A 22,367-nucleotide genomic window follows, 5' to 3' on the forward strand; every position below is an offset into this window, starting at 1 on the left:
TGCTCGCCTCCTGTCCACCAGTGCCTGACACAGAGCAGGCTTTCCGTGAATTCCTGGTGAGCGAATGTGTGTCTGCATAAGACAGTGAGGGGACCCGAGCACCTGAGGAAGGAGGTTCAAAGAGGGAAGATGATGCGAGAAAAGTGGGTCAGGGCCTTGAGTGCCAGTCTGAGAAATTCCGGGTCCTCCTGTTGGGAGCTCTGTGTGGCTTGAGCAGGACAGTCCGCCCAGGACAGTCTGCAGAAGGAGGGCTCCAAGGCATCAGGCTTCTCTGTGGATGGGGGTAGGGAGGCTAAAGGCAAGCTGATGAGGAATGTGGGATTTGGGGACGGGCAAACCTGAGCTGGAATCCCACTGTCTGCCATTGTCTGTGACCCTGGACAAGGTCCTTAACACCACTGAGCCCCAGCCTCCATCTCCTGTCACTCAGGATCTGAGGCACACTCATGCCACAGACCCAGGGTAGGCATTTCGGCCACAGTTGCCCCATCACGGTGTGGTGTTTCAGGGCCCGATCACAGGGTATTCTCTGAGCCAAAGGCTGAATCGGGCCTCAAGGGGGGGGGGGGGGCGGTGATGGAAAGAGCCGTGGGTATGGGGTTTGGGACCTGTGTGCTGGTGTTCTTTTGTTCATTACTTGACTTCTCTGGGCCTTGGTTTTCTCACCTGAATAAGGACCAGAAGCACCCGCTCCAGGAGTTGCTCTGTGGGGCACCTCTGGGAAAGCAAGAGCAGAATGCCGGGCATGGGGTAGGGCTCCATACACAGTCCCCCCCATCCCTCACCTCCTGCGAGCTGGTGATCAACCACCCTTCCCTGCAGTTGGCTGAGAGCAGAACATCCAGGAGCAACCCTGCCCCATTTGGAGGAAGAGGCACTCCTGGCGCCTTAACCTCAGTCCAGAGGCCACAAGTCCAATCCTCCCGACACAGCCAAGCCCTAACAGAGACCCCTGTGCCGAGACACTGTGGCAGCCCCTCTAGCTTGTCTGCTACAGGGCAGGGGGCATGTCAGTGGGCACCGGGGCGGACACGGGGTTCTGCGGGAACCGTCGAGAGCATTTCCCCAGCTGCAGCTCTCCACAGTGACGCTGTCCACATCATGCCTCCTGTCTTTTTCACTCCCCTGGAGCAGCCCACAGGCCTCCTTTGAGGAGAGGTAGGGGGAGGAGCCAAGTGCTGGGACAACTCCGCATACAGACCAGGGCCTTGAAGAGTGCCCCCGCTGTGCACAGGGAGCCTGTCCCTGAGGGCTCGGAACCCAGCTTCCCAGCACCCGACTTCCTTCCCTGTGTCTCCCCTTAGCAGGGCACGGAGGCCCTCCTTCAAATGTGGCTTGCAGCTCCATAGGCAGGGATGAAGGATGGGGTGCATGAAAGCGGAACTGACTGAGAGGAGGTGAACTGTCCGTGCGAGAGCAAGACTCTGCTCTACGGGAACCACCATGGGCTTGAAAACCACTGCTCCCCTACGGATCCAGGACTTGAGGTGACAGGAGATTCAGTTGACACTGTAGTGACACTTCCAAGCAGGCGCGCTCTCAAGCTCCTCTCTGAATGAGCAGCCCTCCCCCAGCCCTATGGGGGCCCCAGAGGTCCAAGAGCAAGGAGCGAGGCTAGGGCGGGCCTCAGGCTTTCCTCATGTCACCAGGCCGGCTCCAGGCTCCTGCCCGCCAGGCCTGTGTCCCGTTAGGGAAGGTTCTGCCTCCCCTAGCCTTGGAGTCCGCGCCCCCCCCCTCCTGGGCTGAGGCTAGGGCTCTGCTCTTTGGGGATGGGGGGGCAGGAGGGGCAGTGATCTCATCCCTGAGAAGAATTTGTCATCAGAGAGGCAGGGACAGATCTGGGGGGCAGGACGGAGGATAGGCTCCATGTAAATGACTCATCTCCCCCCGCCAGCTCCACGGGGCCCGGCTTTGACAACTGCTGGGAGAGGTTGTTAAGCGGGAGCTACCCGGAGGCAGAAGTAGTTAACTGGTTTTTAAGAACTCATTTTGCTGAATGATTTCTGGTGAGGAGAGAAAACCTTAATCCCACGGCAGCAGCACAGAGTAGGAGGAGGTTCAAGTGAGCCCCGGCGGGCCAGGAAAGCCGTGCCAAGGTTCACGACCAGTTCTTGGGGTCACTTGCCCATCGCTCACGGTTTACCAAAAGTTTTCTAATGTGAAACATCACCAGCCTGCAGCTTGTTGGCGGGGGCGGGGGGGGGGTGTTCAGTCCTCTTTTCCTAGGCCGCCTCCCTCTCAGCCACCCCCCACCTGCTCTCCTCAGACAAAGCTCATCCCAAAGCCTTCCCCAGAACAAGCCAAAAGCACGCGGGAGAGGAGGGGCCCACGTTCCCCAGATGCTTTGCCAGCGGTGCCACTTTGTCCCGTGGGAGCCCCACCCCACGCTCGGCCGTGGAGAGAAGGGAACCAAGGGCTGCTGTCCTCGGGAAGGTGGCCATGGAGTCGGCCATCTAGACAAACCCACAAGCGCCAACCAATACAGCAGGGCCGCGCCCGCCGCGAATCCCAGCATCCCGGCCGCGCTGCCTGGCCGGAAGTGGGGACGGGGGAAGGCGGTGCCTGCCTCTAGCCGGGCCTCCCGCCCCGCGCAGGGGCCAGAGCGCCGAGCACAGCCTGAGGGCGTGCTGCCACTCACCTGGAACCGCGAGCAAAACCGAGGCGGGGGAGGCGAAAGCGCTCAGTGGGAGCGTCGGGTCCGCCGTGTGTAGATGGGGAGCTCTTTCTGGCTGCTGAAACTTCGAGTCACGGCTTGGCCCTTGGCTCGCACGTTTCACCTGATGCCCCTGAGCTGTGATGGAGGGGCCGTGCCTCTCCCGTGCTGTTTGCCAGTCAAGCTTGCTGCTTGGTGAGCACTCAGCATGCCCCAGGCACTGTGGGAAGCTGGGGGAACCATCTCCCCACCGACCCCTCACAATAACCTTCGGAGGTAGGCAGTCAGCAGGCCATTTACGAGGGGGAAGTAACATGTTAATGTTGCCCCATATCAAGTGAGGCAAGAGCCTGACGCCAAAGCCCCTGCTCCCAGCCCTCCAAGAAAGGTGACCTTGGCCCTTCCCAAGCCTGCAGGAACAGGAATGGAGACTCGCCAGTTTTGTCTCAGGCAGCTTGAGGTTTCCGGAGCCTGTAAGTTTGTCCAAGGTAGGGCATGTTGCCGGCTCAGATGCTGGAGAAGCTTCTAGAGGCCTCACTCCCACAATGCTCCCATTAAAGTTCAGCCTGAGAACAAGGTGGATGAGAAGTTCTCCCACATCGTCCTCTTCCTTCTTCCACACAGTCACGCACTCGGTACGCGAGAGCTACCGGACACTGTCGGGGGGCCAGGGTGAGCCCCCCGCACACCTGGCCCTGTGCACGGCACCCTTCCAGCGCGCATGCTTTTCTCAAGGCCGGGCCTCTACTTCCTCCCTCTCGAAACCCCACCCAGCCTTCTGGACAAAGACGCCTTCCTCGGTCGGTCTTTCCCAGACCCTCCTGCCGGAGGACCTCAGCCCGAATTCTGACCTGCGCTCGTGTGGGCGCGCCTGCGCACTGGGGACAGCTTTAAGTCTTCCCTGGTGATTCTCCCGTGCAGCCGGGAGTGAAGCTCTGCTGCTCCAGCCAAAAGCAACCTACCTCTCTTTCTTCCGAACTCCCCTGCACTTGACTCTCTCCCTTACCACACAGCAAGCTCCTTCCTCCACTCTCAAGTCCTGGCTCTGCCACTTGTGTGATCTGGGCAAGTTATTTAACTTCAGAGTCTTTATCTATTAAATGAGACTACATCTGCTAATCTCACAAATGGGGATGATAATAACATCCCACTTGTGGTTCATCCCATCTGAGATTATAACTGCACCATTGACTATAAATGCACCAGTATTGTATGCCATTAAGAATTTTAAATGTTGCCAAATAAACTGTGTCAGGTCATCATTGTAAGAAGCATCCTGGTTTCAGGCATGTTAAAATTCAAGGAAAAAAAGCTGTGACTTAGAATGAATGAAACCCAGTGCCTCACAGAGTCGTCGTGAGGATGAAATGCATGGATATACCTGAAGTCCTGGCCAAGGGCCCGGAAGTAGTGAGGGCTCAGTACATGTCAGCTATTATTAGCCCCTGCCACGTTTTTATTCCTCATGGAATGCTTTAGTGACTTTTCCAGCCCCAGCTCTCCCAAAATGTTTGGTGCTTACCCAGGGTGGTGAGTTGTTCCCATGCCCCCCTCCCCTGGCCTCAGGGTAGTGATTAGAGCTGGATGAATAGGCAGCCCCAAGGTTCCAGGGCTGGGGCTCATGTCCCAGGGAAGTCTCTCTGGCCCAATAGCCTGATGCCCTCTCAAGGGTCCAGGCTTCTTCCAAGGAGGAGCCGCCCTCCTTCTCCCTGTGAGTCAGTGTCTTAGCTGTAGCCACAGAGCAGCCTCACGGCAGTCGTACCCCTCACCCCACATCCCACCTGGAATCTCCCCCTGCTCCCTGCTTGGAGACGGAAGGGCATGGGAGGGCCTGGCTGCTAGCCTGACCTTGAGTAAGGACAGCCTCCAGTGAGCTTCAGGTTCCTTGATTATTAAAGTGAGGCTGTTAATCCTTCGTCCAGCCAGTCAGAAAGGATCAAATGAGATGAGGACGTTGGGGAAGGCTTCCCAGAGAACTGTGCCAAGCAGACAAGTGCAGCCGTGGTAGGGTCACCAGATTGAACAAATAAAAATACAGGACACCCAGTTATATTTGGATTTCAGATAAATAATGAAACTTTTTTTTAAGTAAATCTTTATTTTTTAAGTAATCTCTACACCCAACATGGGGCTCGAACTCACAACCCTGAGATGAAGAGTTGCATGATGTACCGACTGAGCCAGCTAGGTGCTCCTAATATATAACACTCCCTTTTTTTAAAATACAATAACATTTTTTTATTTTATTATTTCTTTTAGTAATCTCTGTGCCCAACATGAGGCTCAAACTCACAACCCCAAGATCAGGAGTCACATGCTCCTTTGAGCCAACCAGGCACCCAATAATGAATCATTTAGTGCAAGTGTGCCTGATGCAGTGTTTGCGACATACTTATACTAAAAAGTGATTTGATATTTAACTGGGAGTTCTGTATTTTATTTGGCAACCCTAATGAGGCCTTGCCCATCCTTGTCTGTTGACCCCATCCCACCCCTCTGCTTTCCCACTGTCTCTGATAGTTAACTCTCACACTTGAGAGGTTCTTAAAATTTTTACTTTCATTCGGTCAACAAGTAACTATCATTGCCTACTTTACATAAGATTCCCTGGTTCACTGTAGAGCGCAGAAAGATTAGTAATAAATCTTTATTAAGGACTTCCTAATGTGCTAGGCATTAAGTATTTTGCAAATATTAACTCAATACAAAAAATTATTGAGGTAGTTATCTGCATTTTACAGATAAGGACATTGAGGCAAAGAGAAGTTAATTAATTTGCTTAAAGACACACAGCCAGGGAGTGGTGGAGCTAGGATTCAAACCTGAGAAACATAGTTCCAAATAGCGAATATGATGTGGCCCCACCTGCGAGGGATTCCAGTCTCATTGTGGAGACGGGCCCCGAAGGTAATTAATGCTGTATGTCATCTGTGCTTGCTACTTAAAATAAAAATCACTGACCAGCTGTAGTGGCATCACCTGAAGCCAGGTTACAAATGCAGAATCAGGAGCCCTGCCCCAGAATCCAACAAGATCCCCAGGTGGGTCCTAGGCAATCTAGTTTGGGAATCACTGCTCCAAACAAGCAGAGGGAGAGTCTATTTATTCACTCGACAAGCTTAGCTCGAGCACGTTCTGCATAGCAGGGGCTATTCTAGGCACTGCATTGTCACGGTGACTGTTGAAAAATGTGGGTACTCCTCAAGCATTTTTTAAAATGTCTCAGCCTTAAGTCTTCATGAGGGTAGAATGCAGCATTTCCCAAAGGTTATTCTTTGAAACACTCAAGTTCACCAGAGGCAATTAAATACAATCTGTGGTCAGATTAGTATGGGGAACACTGGAGAGTGTTAGCACAGCCCCCTGAGATTCATAAATCACAGTAACACAATAAGTGCTCTGAAAAGTCCTGCCATAAATAAACTTGTTTCACGTTCATCCACTTTTTCTTTTTACTTTTGGGAATTCTCCCCACCACCATTAAGTCTGTTTTATCATCTTGAGGAGCATACTTGGGCATATCCTATTACAGTTTACAAAGAGTGTTCACATTGGGAGGTTTACATTTTACAGATGAAGAAATGGAGGCTCAGAGAAGTTCGTGGTAGCGACTTGCTTCACACTTGGCCCATAGAGGCCACAGCAGAGGTCAAACCTTTGAGTTCAAGTCTGGTCCTATTTCCTATTTCCTGAGCTGCTCGCCCAGGCCCTTCACCGTCACAGCAATTGGAGTGTGTTTTTTTGTGTGTCATGGAAGGTGTAAGCAGGAAAAGGGGTTTATGGGCTCAAGCAACTGGCAGTCCTGAGGTAGGCTGGGCAGCATGGCCAGCTTGATTTGACCGCTCATTGGGGTCCTGATGGCCTCATTTCTTTCAGCTGCCTCCACTCGGCCTCCTGCCGTGTCGGCTTCATCTAAGGCTGGCTTCACCTCACGGCCATAGATGGCTACCAGCCACTCCTGGGACTACTTCCCGCTCCCTCCAGATCCAGGGCAGCTCTAGAGTGACAATCTTTCTGCCCAAAACCCATCGGAGAAACTCTTCTTTCATCTGATTCACCTGCATGGGGTCACACGCCCATTCCTGCACCCATCTCTGTAGCCTGAAAAATGCCCTGCACTGATTGGCTTAGGCCTATCCATCCTTGAGCCAATCACGGTAAGGGAGGGGTCATCTCCATTGGCTAGACTAACGCGGAGCCCGCCCCTGGACTTGGGTCAGTTCTTCAAGTGGCCCTGCTGCCTCACTAGGCGTTGGGGGGTGGGAGGTGCGGTTAAGGAGACAGCTACAATATCCACCACAAGTGTTTAAGGCCACTTGAAATTTAAATCAACAATATACACTTTAAATATCTTACAATTTTATATATTAATTATACCTCAATAAAGCCATTTTTTAAAAGAAACTAAGAAATTATATAAATCAAAATATTTGAAACCGGGCAGATTCAGACCAGTAGGGCATTCAGGGCTACCTTATAACATCGTTTCTTAAAGACCGGGCTTTAGTCCGTCTGCATCAGAATCATCAGGGAACATTTGTTAAAATGCAGATTCCTGCACCCTTTTCATGACCCACAAAATAAACCTCTGGAGTGGGACCTGCCTTGGAATCTGCATTTTTATTAGCACCGCCCTCTAACCAACTGAGCTAACTGGCCTCTGCTTTAGATAGAATCTGCATTTTAACAAATGTTAAATTGCTTGGATCAGCCCTGATTTCTACATGCTGTCCTGGGGTAATTATTACTAGTGCCCCTTTTACTCTTAAAAGTATACTGGATTGGGCTATAAATTATATCTCCCCTTCTCCAAGTTGACACTGTAGAGCCAGCAGAAAAATGTTCCCCGGGGGGAAGAGCAAAGACTCCCGCTCTGTCTGGCCCAGCAGAAAGGGCTTCAGGGTCAGCTCAGTCACTTACAAACTGGAACTCAGCCAACCACCTTCAGCTCCCTTAGCCCATGTCCTTGTTGGGGCTGATGATGCCTCCCTCACAGGGTGGTTGGAGGGGTTGGATGAGAGGATATGTGTCCAGTGTCCAGCCTAGAGGCTGCCCACCAGGAGCACCCGATACAGATCAGTACTGGTCTCCCCATCTCCATTCCAGCCTCTTTGAGCTGAACTCCAGAGGCCCTGTCACCAGGGCCCCACTTGCGAAGGCGGCACCAGACAGGCTGTGGGAACGAGCTTCACAGCTTTTGTCAAAGTGGCATAATAAAGCCCCCAAGTGTCTGCTCTTTGCAAACTGGGATGGCAGATCAATTGTGGCATAAACAAAACAGCAGGCTTGGTGCGAACCCAGGGACAGATTACGCCTCTGCAGGGTGTGATTGGGGGAAGGAAGGGACTCTCAGGATGCCTGGGTTTGCCTTTTCTCTGGCTGAGGCTTCAAGGCCCCTCTCCAGGGCCAGCCTGACTCACCAGAGATTGTCAGAGCTTGGGGGACTGCTCCTCCCCTCTGGGAAGCACCTGGCTAGACAGCAGGGCCAGGCATAGACAGCCCCCCTGCCCCCCCCCAGCCCTCAGCAAGAAGCCTGACCCCAAGGCCTCAGCGCTCTCCCCGCCAGAGCTCTGAGTCTATGAGTGTGAATGGGGGAAGGAGGGTAAAATGCCACCTCCACCCTATCTCCTGAGCTGAGCAGACAGTGTCGTCTGTAGGAAAGCAAAAGGAGGTACAGTGGACAGCAGAGCCAGACCTCAGGAATAGGGCTGGTGAGAGGGACACTTGATTGGGTACCGTCTGTGCTGCCAGAGAGACTCTTAGTCTATCCCCTTCCTTCTGGGAGGAGGGTACCACAGACAATCAAGCATTCGGCACCATTTTGAGCCTGTGGTCATGGCCATGAGGAGACCCCAGAACAAGTTCTGGCCCAGCCTCTATGTGGGGGCAGCAGGGCAACGCTGTGCCCTGGCCCAGGGGTGAGCCTGCGGCAGCAGAGGAATAGAAGTCAGTACAAAACCTCTAAGAAGACAGCCCAGCTAGCCACTCTACAAGGGCAGGAACTGCCTCTGTCTGGTTTTCCACCATATCCCTGAGCCTAGCATAAAGCCTGCCAAACCGCGTTTGCTGAAGGAGTGAATGGGCGGATGTTGGTCTTCTGGCGGCATATCTAGTGCCGTGCCTTATAGGGGCCCTAGGATAAGGCCACACCCCCTCAGGGAAGGTCGGTGAGGAAACTCATCTCATTCTCAGTCCCGTCATCAAGGGAACAGACACATCCTCAACAAGAAACCCAGCTCTAGGGCGCCTGGGTGGTTAACTGTCTGCCTTCGGCTCAGGTAATGGTCCCAGGGTCCTGGGATTGAGCCGCATGTTGGGCTCCCTGGTCAGCAGGGAGTCTGCTTCTCCCTCTGCCTCTGCCCCTCCCCCGATTGTGTTTTTTTCTCTCTGTCAAATAAATAATCTTAAAAAAGAGAGAAGGGGGGGCACCTGGGTGGATCAGTCGGTTAAGTGTCTGCCTTCTGCTCAGGTCATGATCTCGGGGTCCTGGGATGGAGCCTTGCATTGGGTTACCTGCTCAGCGGGGAGTCTGCTTCTCCTTCTTCTTCTGCCCCTCCCCCTGCTTGTGCGCACTCTTTCTCCGTCAAATAAATAAAATCTTAAAAAAAAAAAAAAAGGATATCTAGCTCCAGAGAGGGACCGGAAAGCCAGACATGGGGGAGTTTGGAGGAATGTGAGGATGCTCCTGATGAAGGGCATGGCCTTTGACTCAGGGGGGGTAGGTCAGATAGGGGCAGTCCTGTGAGGGCCCCAAGGGGCAGATGAGTCCCCTGCCTGTGGGCAGTCAGCCCAACCGTTAGCCAAAAGTAGAGGTGCCCTCGGCCTTGCATTCCGCCTGCTGTCCCTAACCAAGCCCGGGGTTGAGTCTGGTTCTAAAGCCATGCTTGTCTTCACTGCGCCACAAGAGGGGTGAAGAGTCCACCTTGGTGGGAACATTAAGGAGGAGCAGCGGCCCCTCCCCCCAGCAATGATCCGTGGAAAGAGAGCCACCAGGGAAAAGAGGACTGCTGGGGACAGAAGTCGTGACTGAGGGTCAGCCTCCCCATGTGAAAGCGCTCTCCTGGCTGCCAGCCCTGGAGGATGGAAATTAGGTTTTCTAGGAGGAATGGAGGCCCCACGGTGCCCTCGGAAGGCAGTGTGGGAAGGACGTGGACGGTGTGCCCCGGCGGACCTGGGTTTCCTTCTCCGCTTACCCTTCCAGGCTGTGGGGCCTTGGCAACGACTTAACCCCCTGGTCCACGGTTTCCTGTCTGTGGAGTGGGCTGTGCCTCCCTCACAGCTGTTGCAAAGATGAAGCTAGGAGGCCTGCGGGGCTGGCGCTGGAGGGGTGTCGGTGGGGGGGCGAGGGTGGCCTTCCCTCCAGGGAGCAAATCCAGGTGGAACCAGTTTATTCAATGGGCTGACCTGGGAAATGGCCTCTTCTTCATCTGCTGTCTTAAAGAACTTCCCTTTGGATCCCTTCACATCTTGGGCAAATGCTGGAGTTTTCCAACTAGTCTTTTTTTTTTTTTTTTTTTTTAAGTACCAGCCGCTTTAAAATTGAAACTCAGTCTCAGATATCCAGTCTGATCTCAATCCAATCTAAATCCAGTCTTCAAGTTCACTTCTAATCAAAGCTTAGCCTCTCCCTCCTGCTCAGGCCTGGCCCTCTGCTCAGGGGCTTGCGGTGTGGGAGGGGCAGTGTGTTCGCTCTTGGTCTGACATCGCTGGGCCCACTATAATCCTTTCTTTAGCTATTGCCGGTGGCGCTGCCATGGCCACTGTTGGGACAGACGTGCCCTTTCATGGGGCTCCTCTCTGGGTGTTTGGAGACCACTGCCCTGCGCTATTCCCTCAGTGGGCATGCCCTCTCCATCCTACTGCCTGTGAGGACCTTGAGTGCTGCCCCAGCACCCTGCCCCTTAGCCTTTTACTGCTAGGGGCCCCTCTGTCCAGCAGCAACCCTCTTGGGCAGAGTCTCTTCAGATCTGGCTGCCTTCCGCTCCACCGTGTCACTCTCACACACCCTTGATGCAACAAGCGTCTCGGCAGTGCGGACTGCTCCCCTCTTCCCACCCCTGCCTGCATAGGCTACTTCAGCCAGCCTCCCATCCAGAGAACTCTCCAGCACAGCTTCAGACTCTAGGAAATGCCTCCGGCTCTCCCCAAACCACCACTATACTGCAGCCAGTGACCCTGGCTGGGCCTGCCTGTGCCCGCGGCTTGGCTAGCCTCCGGAGGTGAGCTGCCCGCTCTCTGCTGCAGCTTGAGGTGCTCTTGACCGCACCCCCATCACTTGCCCTGGGGGTGGGTGCGGGATGGCACAGCACCTTCTACTACAGAAGCTCTGCTGCTTCATGACCATCTCCCAACACCCCTGGGTAATTTCTGGCCTTTCCATATAGCCTGGAGGTGTGGGGTGGGGCGTGCTAAATAACCAGACCCGTTTTGGTCTTCTAGTAATCCAGCATAGATGTATCTAGGACTTCTCTTTCAAATTGGGGATAACATACCACATGTCACTGTTAGGTTTGAAACTTCAGCTAAAAATCCTCAAGATTGGGAAAATCCCATTCAGTATTCTCTCAGGCAAGTATTCATTTTCCAGGCTCAGGACTTTCCATTTCTTCCAGAATCTAGCAAAGGGATCCCCTATTAGAGGTGCTGTTTTTCCTCAGTGTGTAGAGGCAGTGTCCGGTAGAATGGTCTAGGCACCAGGCTAGAAGCCATGTATGGTATCTATCCCCAAAGAGCTATAGGTCATGTCCCCTCTGCCCCTGCTCCCTCACCTATACTGTGAGAGGTAGATTAGAATTAAGGTCCCTTACCGTTAAGAGTCTAGGTTTTTTTTTTTTTAAGTTTTTCTTATGAGAGTACAAAAAAAAAAAAAAACCCTTACAAAACGCACAGATAATTATACAACACCCATGTAACCACTATCCAGATTAACAAAACATTTCCAGCACCCCAGAGGTCCCTGTATCCCCTCCCATTTAACCCCCTGCCACGCCCAGAGGAAACTCCTATTCCGACTTTTATTGAAATTACTTCCCTTAAATAAAAACTTAAAAAAAGGAGCAGGGGCACCTAGCTGGCTCAGTTGGGAGAGTATCCAACACTTGATCTTGGGGTCATGAGTTCGAGCCTTGTGTTGGGTGTAGAGATTACTCAGGTAAATAAAAACTAAAAAAAAATACTTCCTTGATTTTTCTTATAATTTTACCAACCAAGAATGCATCCCTAAAAAAATTACTATAGTTTGGTTTTGCATTTTTTTAAGATTTATTTTTGAGGGGCACCTGGGTGGCTCAGTCGTTAAGCATCTGCCTTAGGCTCAAATCATGATCCCGGGGTCCTGAGATCGAGTCCCACATCGGGCTCTCTGCTCAGCGGGAAGCCTGCTTCTCCCTCTCCCACTCCCCCTGCTTGTGTTCCCTCTCTCGCTGTGTGTCTCTCTGTCAAATAAATAAATAAAATATTTGGAAAAAAAAGATTTTTTTTGAGAGCGAGTGAGCATGAGGGAGGAGGGGCAGAGGGAGAAGCAGACTCCCTGCTGAGCTGGGAACCCAATGTGGGACTCGATCCCAAGACCCTGGGATCATGACCTGAGCCAAAGGCAGACACTCAACTGAGTGAGCCACCCAGGTGCCTGGTTTTGAGTTTTTTATAAATGGAATAATACAGAAGGTGTTCAGCTTCTTTGTTTAACATTCTTTTTGTGAGGTTCATTCATATTATTTCAAGTAGCTGTGGTTGATGCGTTCTCGTTGTTGTCTATTTCCTTGTATGAATAGACCGTGACTTGGTTATGGTGCTGGATATTTGGGTCATCGATCTAGGACTTCATATAAATGTGCTCACAGACACACAAATAACAAACACTTTCACTCCACATATAACCATATGGATTCAGAGCTGATTTCTTTGTGAATTCAAGAACTTGGGTTTGGCTTTTTTTTCCTAAGATTTTTTAAAAGATTTTATTTATTTATTTGAGAGAGGGAGAGAGAGAGCCCGAGCACGAGCACGAGCGGGGGAGGGGCAAAGGGAGAGGGGAGAAGCAGACTCCCCACTGAGCAGGGAGCCCAATGCAGGGCTCAGCCCTAAGGCAGATAGATGCTTAACCGACTGAGCCACCCAGGCACCCCTTGGGTTTGGCTTTAAAGTGTGGAAAAATCCCTCGATTAAATTGGTTACACTGCTAGTATGGTTTTGGTGTTTTTGTTTTTCCTCTCTTGTGGTCAAAATCTGAATCTAGGGATATAATTCATCTTCTTCAACTTGGGTATCGTCATAAGCTTTTCTCCTAACTTAAGTGATTAAGCATAAGATGAAGACCGAGGTTAGGCAATTGAGATTTCCTCCAGGGAATCTAGAAAATGATTAGTATATAGGCTCAAGGAATTACTGAAAAAATTTTTTTCTCTGGCTCTTTTAAGGAAATAGTAAGCCAAAGGAGACAAAACTCTTCTCCACCGAGTTCCCAGGCATGGCTCGCCCCACTAGTATAGCAGCACACAGGCAGCCCTCCTGACGTGGGGCATAAATTTCACAGGATGCCCCTGAACTTTTGCTGCATAGGTGCTGAAAGGTGTCCGGGGCTGCTCAGACAGATGACCCATTTCTAGCTCAGACTCCAAGCAGCAGTGAATCTTTGTGCCAAGAGACTAAACCCCCTCTATAACCAGAGTGAGGCAAACATGGGTCCCACGAGGAGACCACAGCGGCAGTGGGCTGAGAGCTCAGTGGGAGGGGCGGAGCTACGCTGCCCTGGATGGCTGGGGCCCGAGCGCACTGGTGGGAAGTCAAGCCTTCTGCAGAAGTGGATTGATAGGGGCACCTGGGTGGCTCAGTCCGTTAAGCAGCTGTCTCCAGCTCAGGTCATGATCCCAGCGTCCTGGGATCAAACCCCAAGTCGGACACTCAAGGACAGAGCCAGCTCACTCTCTGAAGGGTGTGGACTCATTCTCAAACAATCTTTTTGTCAGTTTCATAAACCCTCTTTCAGAGAGCATCACACACAGCTATCTGGACTGAACACATTCTACCTGGTCCCTAATAATCCCAGTTAAAATGAAGCCTTTATGGAATTCTGTCCTAAGTAGGCCCATGTGTGCCATTGGTTACCTCTAAAAACAAAACAAAACATCTCTTTGTAGCTTTGTAGGTATCTCAGTGGTCTGCACCTGTGCAGTGGTTTCATTTCCTGCGCCTTCATGGGTCCTTCCTAGTGACCATCCTGCCCCACCCATCTCAATCTACAGATCCCCGAGACCAGGGGCCGTGTCTCCTCCAGCAGTTTAGGCGTTGCCCCGATCGGGAATCATGCCTAGTGCTGCCAAGGGACAGAGAAATGTCCAAGCACCGTTTCCCCTCCACTGAGTGAAGCCACTCAGGGTAGAAGCCACGCCAGCACTTTCGTAGGCCCACCCGGCTCTACGCCCAGCAGGCGCCACCCACCCAGCCAGGGCCTCGCTGACCCCTGCCCTATCTCCGCAGGTTTCGGCATGACCACCCCCGCGACGGTGGGCGGGAAGGCCTTCCTCATCGCCTACGGGCTGTTCGGCTGCGCCGGGACCATCTTGTTCTTCAACCTCTTCCTGGAGCGCATCATCTCGCTGCTGGCCTTCATCATGCGCGCCTGCCGGGAGCGCCAGTTGCGCCGCAGCGGCCTGCTGCCCGCCACCTTCCGCCGCGGCTCGGCGCTCTCCGAGGCCGACTGCCTGGCCGGCTGGAAGCCCTCGGTGTACCACGTGCTGCTGATCCTGGGCCTGTTCGCCGTGCTGCTGTCGTGCTGCGCCTCGGCCATGTACACCAGCGTGGAGGGCTGGGACTACGTGGACTCGCTCTACTTCTGCTTCGTCACCTTCAGCACCATCGGCTTCGGGGACCTGGTGAGCAGCCAGCACGCCGCCTACCGGAACCAGGGGCTCTACCGCCTGGGCAACTTCCTCTTCATCCTGCTCGGCGTGTGCTGCATCTACTCGCTCTTCAACGTCATCTCCATCCTCATCAAGCAGGTGCTCAACTGGATGCTGCGCAAGCTGAGCTGCCGCTGCTGCGCGCGCTGCTGCCCGGCGCCCGGCGCGCCTCTCTCCCGGCGCAACGCCATCACGCCGGGCTCCCGGCTGCGCCGCCGCCTGGCCGCGCTCGGCGCCGACCCCGCGGCCCGCGACAGCGACGCCGAGGGCCGCCGCCTGTCGGGCGAGCTCATCTCCATGCGCGACCTCACGGCCTCTAACAAGGTGTCGCTGGCGCTGCTGCAGAAGCAGCTGTCCGAGACGGCCAACGGCTACCCGCGCAGCGTGTGCGTCAACACGCGCCAGAACGGCTTCTCGGGCGGCGTGGGCGCGCTGGGCATCATGAACAACCGGCTGGCGGAGACCAGCGCCTCCAGGTAGACCGCCGGGCCGCGCCACGGACCCTCGGCAGGCTGGCGTGCCGCCGGCCGTGGTTAGCTTTCCTTCTCTCAGACGCTGGCGCTTTCTTAATCTTTACCCAATAAAATCAAACCAAAAAAAAAAAATTTTTTTTTTAAAGAAATACTACTTGGCCAGGCCTGATGTTATCCAGGGCAGGTTTCGGGCGAGCCTGTTTTCCTCGTGGGTCCCCTCTTGAAGAACCGTGGCCCCCGACAGATTCTCCTCCAGGGAGAGAGAAAGTGGCACCCCAGACCCTCACCCGGTGCATACCGCAGCGAGGAGAGGGCCATCCCTGGGTTTTGCGGACTGGCACTAAACCCCGTCCCCATGCACATAAGCAGCCGGCAACCCCAAAGCATATGGTGCAACTTCTCATGGCTCTGAATTACCTCCGCATCATTTAGAATCCTGGCCCAGCCTAGCAGCTTCCTTCTGGTCGTCAGAAGTGATGTAGTCACAGTTTTGACAGGTGGGGGTGGGGAGAGCCATATGTTGCCTACCGATGTATATAAATAGAACAGCCGCTACACACGGAGAATGGTGTAGTATTATGCAATGAGATGAAACACAGCACCAACTTGCGGCCGGTGGCATTTCCCCGAGATTTGGAAATTGGGATGGTAAGGGGCTCAGCTGGCCTTTCTCAGCCTGGAGTTAGTGCATTTAGCACAGCACACAGGGCAGCTACTTTTAATGCCGGAAATCCAGGGTGGCCGGCAGGGAGGGGAGCAAGCAGGCTGCAGGAGCCCTGCTTTGCTTCACCCAGCTGATCTCTGAGGCTGGGGGCCCATCTCAGAATCCCCAAACCCTCCTTCCTTTCACCAGCGTTATCCTTGGGAATGCTTTTCACTACTAATCAGGAATGTCTGGGTCTTCTCCCACAAGATCTTGCTTTGTTGGTGTGGATTTCGTTTCTTAACTCCCGTTGAGCAGCTCGTTTTCCCCTTAAGGGTGCAGAGTGCAGCCTCTGGAACCCCCTTCTCCTCCTCTGAGTCAGGGCTCCACAGCACCAGGAACCCACACCAGCCATCCTGCAAATGTCTCAGAGAAGTTGGTTCCAGAGCCCATAATGTTTTGGGGACAGATCCCATTCTAAACCCTGTTTGGCCCCCACTGATAGTCAAGTGAATTTGTTTTCTCCACTCACAGTCTGTGTTGGAGGTGGAGGAAGGCGGGGGGCGGGGGGGGGCTGATGGAAGGGGTGGATGGAAGCGGTTTTGGAATTAGTTTTGCGATGGACGATCCTCAAGCTGAGGGACCGGTTCTCCACCCTCTGCTGCAGAGGGGTCCCTGACCTCGAGGAAGGTCAGATGCTGTTTTCATTGAAAGGATGGGGTTCTTGAACTGTGAAGGAACAATGCTCTGTCGGCCCATTTTCCTCATCTACAAAGATGATCCCAAGGACAAATGCCAGAGTCTAGTCAGACACCGTGTGACCCACCAGTATCTACAGCTTCTGCCAGGAAGTCTTAGAAAAGCAGCAGGACGCCTCACACCGCATGCCTGCGAAGCATGGGAAGCCGTGAAATCTCCCTCCCCGGCAGTGAAGGAAGCATATGTGCCTGGAACACACACACATGCACACACACCCACATGCACACACATGCACACAGCATTAGGAGTCCTGCTTGAATGTCAACCTCCCCTCTCCCCCTTCAGTTCATGACCAGAAGGGGAAAATGTGTTGGGATCTGAATGACTCCCTAGCTACTCAAGGTAATTTCTCACTGGGATTGGGATTGGGATTTCAACACAGGCCCTAATCTGCAGGTGAGGCCAGTGAGGCAGAGTGGCCAGGAGAGAGGTCAGTCTTGCTAAATCCTGAAGGGTAGGCTTCCAGAGAGCCACACTTCAGGAGTCACCGGGACTCAGGCAGCTGGTGGCACCCCTGCCCTGCCCGAGCCACGGCTTCAGTCACACTGCAGTGACAGCACCCCAAGAGAGGCACACGCCCTTTAGGCCAAGGCTCTCTCGGAGGGCCTAGAAATTAAGTGCCACGCCCATCCCTCTAGGAGAAGGGAAGATGAAAAGGCATCCAATTAGAGGTGTCACCCAGGCAACGAGCAATAACTTGGGGATCTGAAGCATACGGGGGGGGGTGTGAGATTTCCCCATGATGGAGGCATCTAGACCACGAGGACTTGACAGCAGGCAAAACAGCAGTCAACCCAGGTGAAGTGAGCCCCAGCAACAGTGCAGGAAGCTTAAGACCTAGCTAACGAGGTTCTCTGAGCTAGACAGGCCGAAGAGGTGTCCAGGGGATCCCACTGACCAGTGCACAGGACTGCACAGAACCGTGTCTCCACGGGAGGGAGCAGGACCCACCTACAGAGAAGAAAAGCTCACAACCTTCCTTGGCATTCTTCTCTGTCAGCAGTGCTTCTTAAAGTCTAACCTAAATTGCTCATGCTGCAGCCTTAGCTGTTTTCACTTCTATGCTTTGCCTTTGGAAGGAGACAATTGTGAGCAGCTTGAGCAAGCTTCTGAAGGAGCCATAAGCCTGGCTTAATGGGGACAGGGAAGGGACCCTTCCTTCTCATCAACCTCCCAGAGAAACACCAGCCCTCCAACATACAAAAGTAGCTCAGGATCCCATGGCGTGCTTGTATTTTTGCCCATGTTCCCCTAGTCCCCCCACCCAAATTCATTCCATCGTTGTCCTTCACCTCAGGCCAAAGAGCTCAGTGCCCCAAATGTCAGTGGCTGCTTCTTGGGGGGGAAAAGACGGGCTCCCAAAGTTAGGGGGATTGCTGGAGCCTAGACCCCTGCCTCAAGCTTATTTGGCCATCCTGCGGAGCGTTGAGTACCAGGACTGGGATTCTACCATCATTTCGGGAATAATGATGTTGATAGGAAACCCTTTCTTTGGTGCAGGTTCTTCTGAACCTCAGGCTAAGCAAAGGCTCCATCCTCTTAGATGCTGTGGCTTCTCCCTCCATGTGGGGATCTCCAGTTTGACCCACGGCTGGTAGCTCCTAGCAGTCTATGACTCCCACCCCCCAACTCCCGGGATTGCTGTCTCACCTTAGGCCTATACTCACCCCTCTGGGGCTGGGGCTGTGGGGCTCTAAGCAGCCCTTGCCACCTGCTGTGGTGACACAGAGGCCAGGGTCTTAGTGAGCAGCTGGGACTTCTCTGGGATGAGCAGACAGGTAGGGAAGCCACCCCCCCCCCATGTCCTTGCTTGCTGATGAGGCCAGGTGGTCAGGCTCCTCTGTCCTCTGGTTGAAGCCAGAGCCCCCGGGGCCTGGAGAAAAAGTCAGAAGGCTCAGGCTGTGTCAGGCCCTCTGCTTGTGGAAAATGCCAGACAGTCCTGGGCATTTGCCCAGGAGCTTCACACATCACAGCATCATGTGTACTTACACGCGTGCGTGCACACACACACACACACCAGCCTTACCAAGAGCTACTAGCCCCTTTCCCCAAGGAAAAATCCCAGTCTAGATCACGTTGAGAAGAAAGCGTTCCCATTTTTAACTCCCTGGAGACTAGGGCCTGGAAAATTCCTCTCCGCCTTGGGGGAGTTTCGCGTACATTTTGCATGAATTTGAATCTGTGTTTTACATAGAAGCCAGCGTCCAAACCCAAGCCAAACCGTGGAAGATAGCTGCTAAATTTACGCAGGCTCCTCCACCCCTCAGATAGGCCTCCTAGCAGACGCCCTCTTCCTGTGTGCTCCGGGGTGAGGGTGGCTGAGCCCTCACAGCCAAAGGAGAGGCTTCTGGGGAACCGAGGCAGATGGAAGCCCACAGAGGTGGCGGCGGCCCCAGGAGCTGTGGGCCAGCGGGTTCCGTCTTACTGTAACTTTTTACCTTCTTAACAAACGAAAAGCACAATTCCACCTGCACACTGTCTGGAAAGCACAGCCAGACAGACTGCTTAGGGCCCTTCCGAGTCCGGAAGAGGCGCTGGGGCTTCTCTGTTGCAGGGTTGCGGTACTGCGAGCTCCTCGCGGGGCGGCCGGAGGCGGCACGCTCTGCGGGCCGGGGTGGGGGAAGGGCTGCGGAGACCATTCCCGAGCCAGGGCCGGCTCCTCCGCGCGGACTCGGGGCCTGGACTCGTGCCCCCTCCCAGGAGCAGCTCTGGCACCTTCAGGCACCTCCTTAAGCGCTGAGAAGCGATGGGATTTCTGTACTCACGGGGCCCGAGACCCTCCTCCCCTTTCCTTCAGCCTCTTCCTCCTCGCCCCCCCCTCCCTAGGGAAGCTCCCCCTCGCTTTACAGATCATTTTCTATGCTACTGTGTTCTCTCAGGAGGGGGGTTAGAGCATGCGGGGCAAGCCTGCAGGGTTTCTTAAACAATACATTTATTTTTCTGAGCAGTACTCCAAGAGAGGAGTTGAAGGGTGTTGAAATTAACGATGAATAAAATGCAGCCTGCCACCCCTTTGAGCTGTTTGCTGTCTGTCTGTCAGAGCCTCCTACCTCCCTACCTCCCTGATCACACCTCCTCTCAGGGGCCCCAGGAGACCTCAGCTCCTTGGATTGGGCCCCAGCAGCAGCTCCCAGGGGACGTTACTCAGCAACACAACGGTGATATCCATCCGAGCCAGGAGGCGCCAATGAACCTCGCAGGCAGCTTGGCCCAATTGCGTGGGGGCCAGTTTCTAAGAGCCCCGCCTGGTGGGAAGATGGGCGCAGAGGAAACTGGCCCCATTGTGGTAGCGGTTGCCAACCCTGGTGATGCACAAGATTCTCCAGAGGCAACTTGAGAAGATACTGATGCCCACGCCCCACCCCACCCCTACTCCCCACCCCTCATCTCTCCCACCCCCACCTACCCCCGCCCCCCGTCCCACTCCTGCCTCTGGCTCCCAGGCCCGAGATCCTGATTTCAGTCCTGGGAGGAGCTCAGGCAGACACTGGAGTTTTGTGGAAGGTGCCCGGGTACTCCTAATGGAGGGTCTTGAACCCACACTCTAAACACAGAGCACTGTCTTCATAGTGTGGAAAGCGCACCCACTTAGAAGCCAGGAAACCTGAAATCTAGTTCTGCATCTGGCAGTTACTCTGCTGGCTCAGATCCTCAGTTTTCTCATCTCTAAAATGGGATAATGATATCATGTACCACCCCCCCCTCCAACAGGAGTCTTATGAAAAGTAAATGAGAGGCTGAGAACTGAAAAGTGTCAGCTCTCCACAAATGCAAAGGGTCGCCCTGAGAGGGACCAGGTAGCCCCTACTGCTTCTGCAGGGCCAGCTAGGGAAGAAGGTTCCATCTAGATGATTGCTTCTGTCCGTGGTGCCATCATAATAGTGCAAACTCCACAGCCCGTCCCCGGGTCATCCTTTTCCCTGGGGTGCCCTCCCTGGACCTGAGAAGTAGTTTACAGGTCACTCAAGTACGGCCCCGCCCACCTCAATCTACAAAATCACTCTCTCTCTCCCCCAACCCCAGAGGTTTCATGGCACTGTAGTGACTCTCAGTACCCTATTTTCCATTCTCTTTTGTTTTGTCTTAATGCCGGTCAAAGCTGTTAAATTGATTTCCTGATGAATCACACCCAGCAGTTTGAAAAACACTGGCCTGCAGTGTTTCTGGAATGAAAGAGCCCTCTTACCCTGCTTCCAGCAAAGACCCATTCACCAGCTGTGGCGTGGGAGGGGCCTGGCTTCTGGTGCCCCTCAACCCTCCTCTCTCCGCCCCGGGCCCCAGCTGTGTAATCAGCTCAGGTGGGGGATTTACCTGCACAAGGTGCTCCTTACCTTCTTCTCAAATGGGAGGCCTATGATTCTTCTGCCATTTTAGACCCGCTACCAGCCATGCCCAATGGACTGGCAACCTTCTCCCTTCTATGGTCAGTTACCTTTCTGTTCTCCTGAGGAGAAGATAAGAAAAAAGAACTTATATTTTCTAAGCCAGGCCCTTGGACAAGAGTTTGCATATTTATCTCACTGTCCCTTACCTACCCTAGGATTTTGGTACTTTCCCCCATTTTGTCCTGGGTCACAGGGGTAAGTAACTTGTCTAGTTTAAGGCCAGCCACCCTCCTCTTGTTTAGGGGCTGGAGAGATATGGCCCCAGAATTTTTTTTTTAAGATTGTATTTATTTGTTTGAGTGAGAGAGAGAGCATGCACAAGCAGGGGGGAGGGACAGAGGGAGAGGGAGAAGCAGACTCCCCGCTGAGCAGGGAGCCCGAAGCGGGGCTCGATCCCAGGACTCTGAGATCATGACCTGAGCCGAAGACAGACGCTTAACCGACTGAGCCACCCAGGCGCCCCAGGGGCTGGACAGACATGGGTGAGAAAGACAGCACATTCCTCACTGTCCCTGTACACCCTATGGGTGTACGCAGGATGGGTGCCACAGATCCACAGGACAGCCTGGGCTGTGGGAGTACCTAGGGGTATTGCAGCCAGCCCACTGCCCTGCCGTCAGGGAAGGCCCTCAGAGGCAGGCTGTCCAAGCTGAGTGTGCTGATGAGGGGCAGGAAGTGTCCCAGGCAGGAGCAGTGGCAAGTGACAAGACCAAAGAGGGGAAGGACATGGAGTGCTCTCTTGGCTGTAAGAACTGGAGTCTGGGCTGTGCGTCGACAGATGAATGGATAGAGAAGATGTGGTCTATATATATATATATATATATATATATATATATATATATATATATATAAACCCAGTGGAATATTACTCAGCCGTCAAAAAACCGAAATCTTGCCATTTGCAACGACGTGGATAGAACTAGAGGGTATTATGCTAAGCGAAATAAGTCAATCAGAGAAAGCAATTATCATACGATCTCATATGTGGGATTTAAGAAACAAAACAGGATCGCAGGGGAAGAGAGGGAAAAATAAAACAAGATGGAATCAGAGAGGGAGACAAACCGTAAGAAACTCTTAATCATAGGAAACAAACTGAGGGTTGCGGGAGGGGAGGGGGGAAGGGGTAGTGGGGGGATGGGGTAACTGCGTGATGGACGTTAAGGAGGGCATGTGATGTAATGAGCACTGGGTGTTATATAAGACTGATGAGAAAACCTTGGGGTGCCTGGGTGGCTGAGATGGTTAAGCATCTGCCTTCGGCTCAGGTCATGATCCCAGGGTCCTGGGATCGAGCCCCACATTGGGCTCCCCGCCTCCCTCTGCCTCTGCCTGATGCTTCCTGTGCTTGTGCTCCCTCTCTCTCTGTCAAAAATAAATAAAATTAAAAAAAAAAAAAAAGACTGATGAGTCACTGAACTCTACCTCTGAAACTAATAATACACTATATGTTAATTAATTGAATTTAAATTTTAAAAAATACAAAAAATAAAAAAAGAACTGGAGTCTGGGCAAAGCAAATTATATCCCTGGCCTCTTGCCTACTCCATTTGG

The 22,367-nt window shown here is 53.3% G+C and overlaps 1 protein-coding gene across 1 annotated transcript in view; it reads left to right on the forward strand.

The window, feature by feature from the left end:
- The window catches only part of KCNK12 (potassium two pore domain channel subfamily K member 12), a 53,770-nt gene extending 34,337 nt beyond the window's left edge, over window positions 1–19,433 (forward strand). Inside the window, exon 3 of the mRNA XM_027620442.2 lies at window positions 14,132–19,433. Coding sequence (XP_027476243.1) covers window positions 14,132–15,033 — 902 coding nt within the window. The 3' untranslated portion in view covers window positions 15,034–19,433. The remainder of the gene's footprint in view (window positions 1–14,131) is intronic.
- The last annotated feature ends 2,934 nt before the right edge of the window (window positions 19,434–22,367 follow it).

This window comes from Zalophus californianus, chromosome 8, assembly GCF_009762305.2.
Source record: "Zalophus californianus isolate mZalCal1 chromosome 8, mZalCal1.pri.v2, whole genome shotgun sequence".
NCBI classification, from domain to species: domain Eukaryota; kingdom Metazoa; phylum Chordata; class Mammalia; order Carnivora; family Otariidae; genus Zalophus; species Zalophus californianus.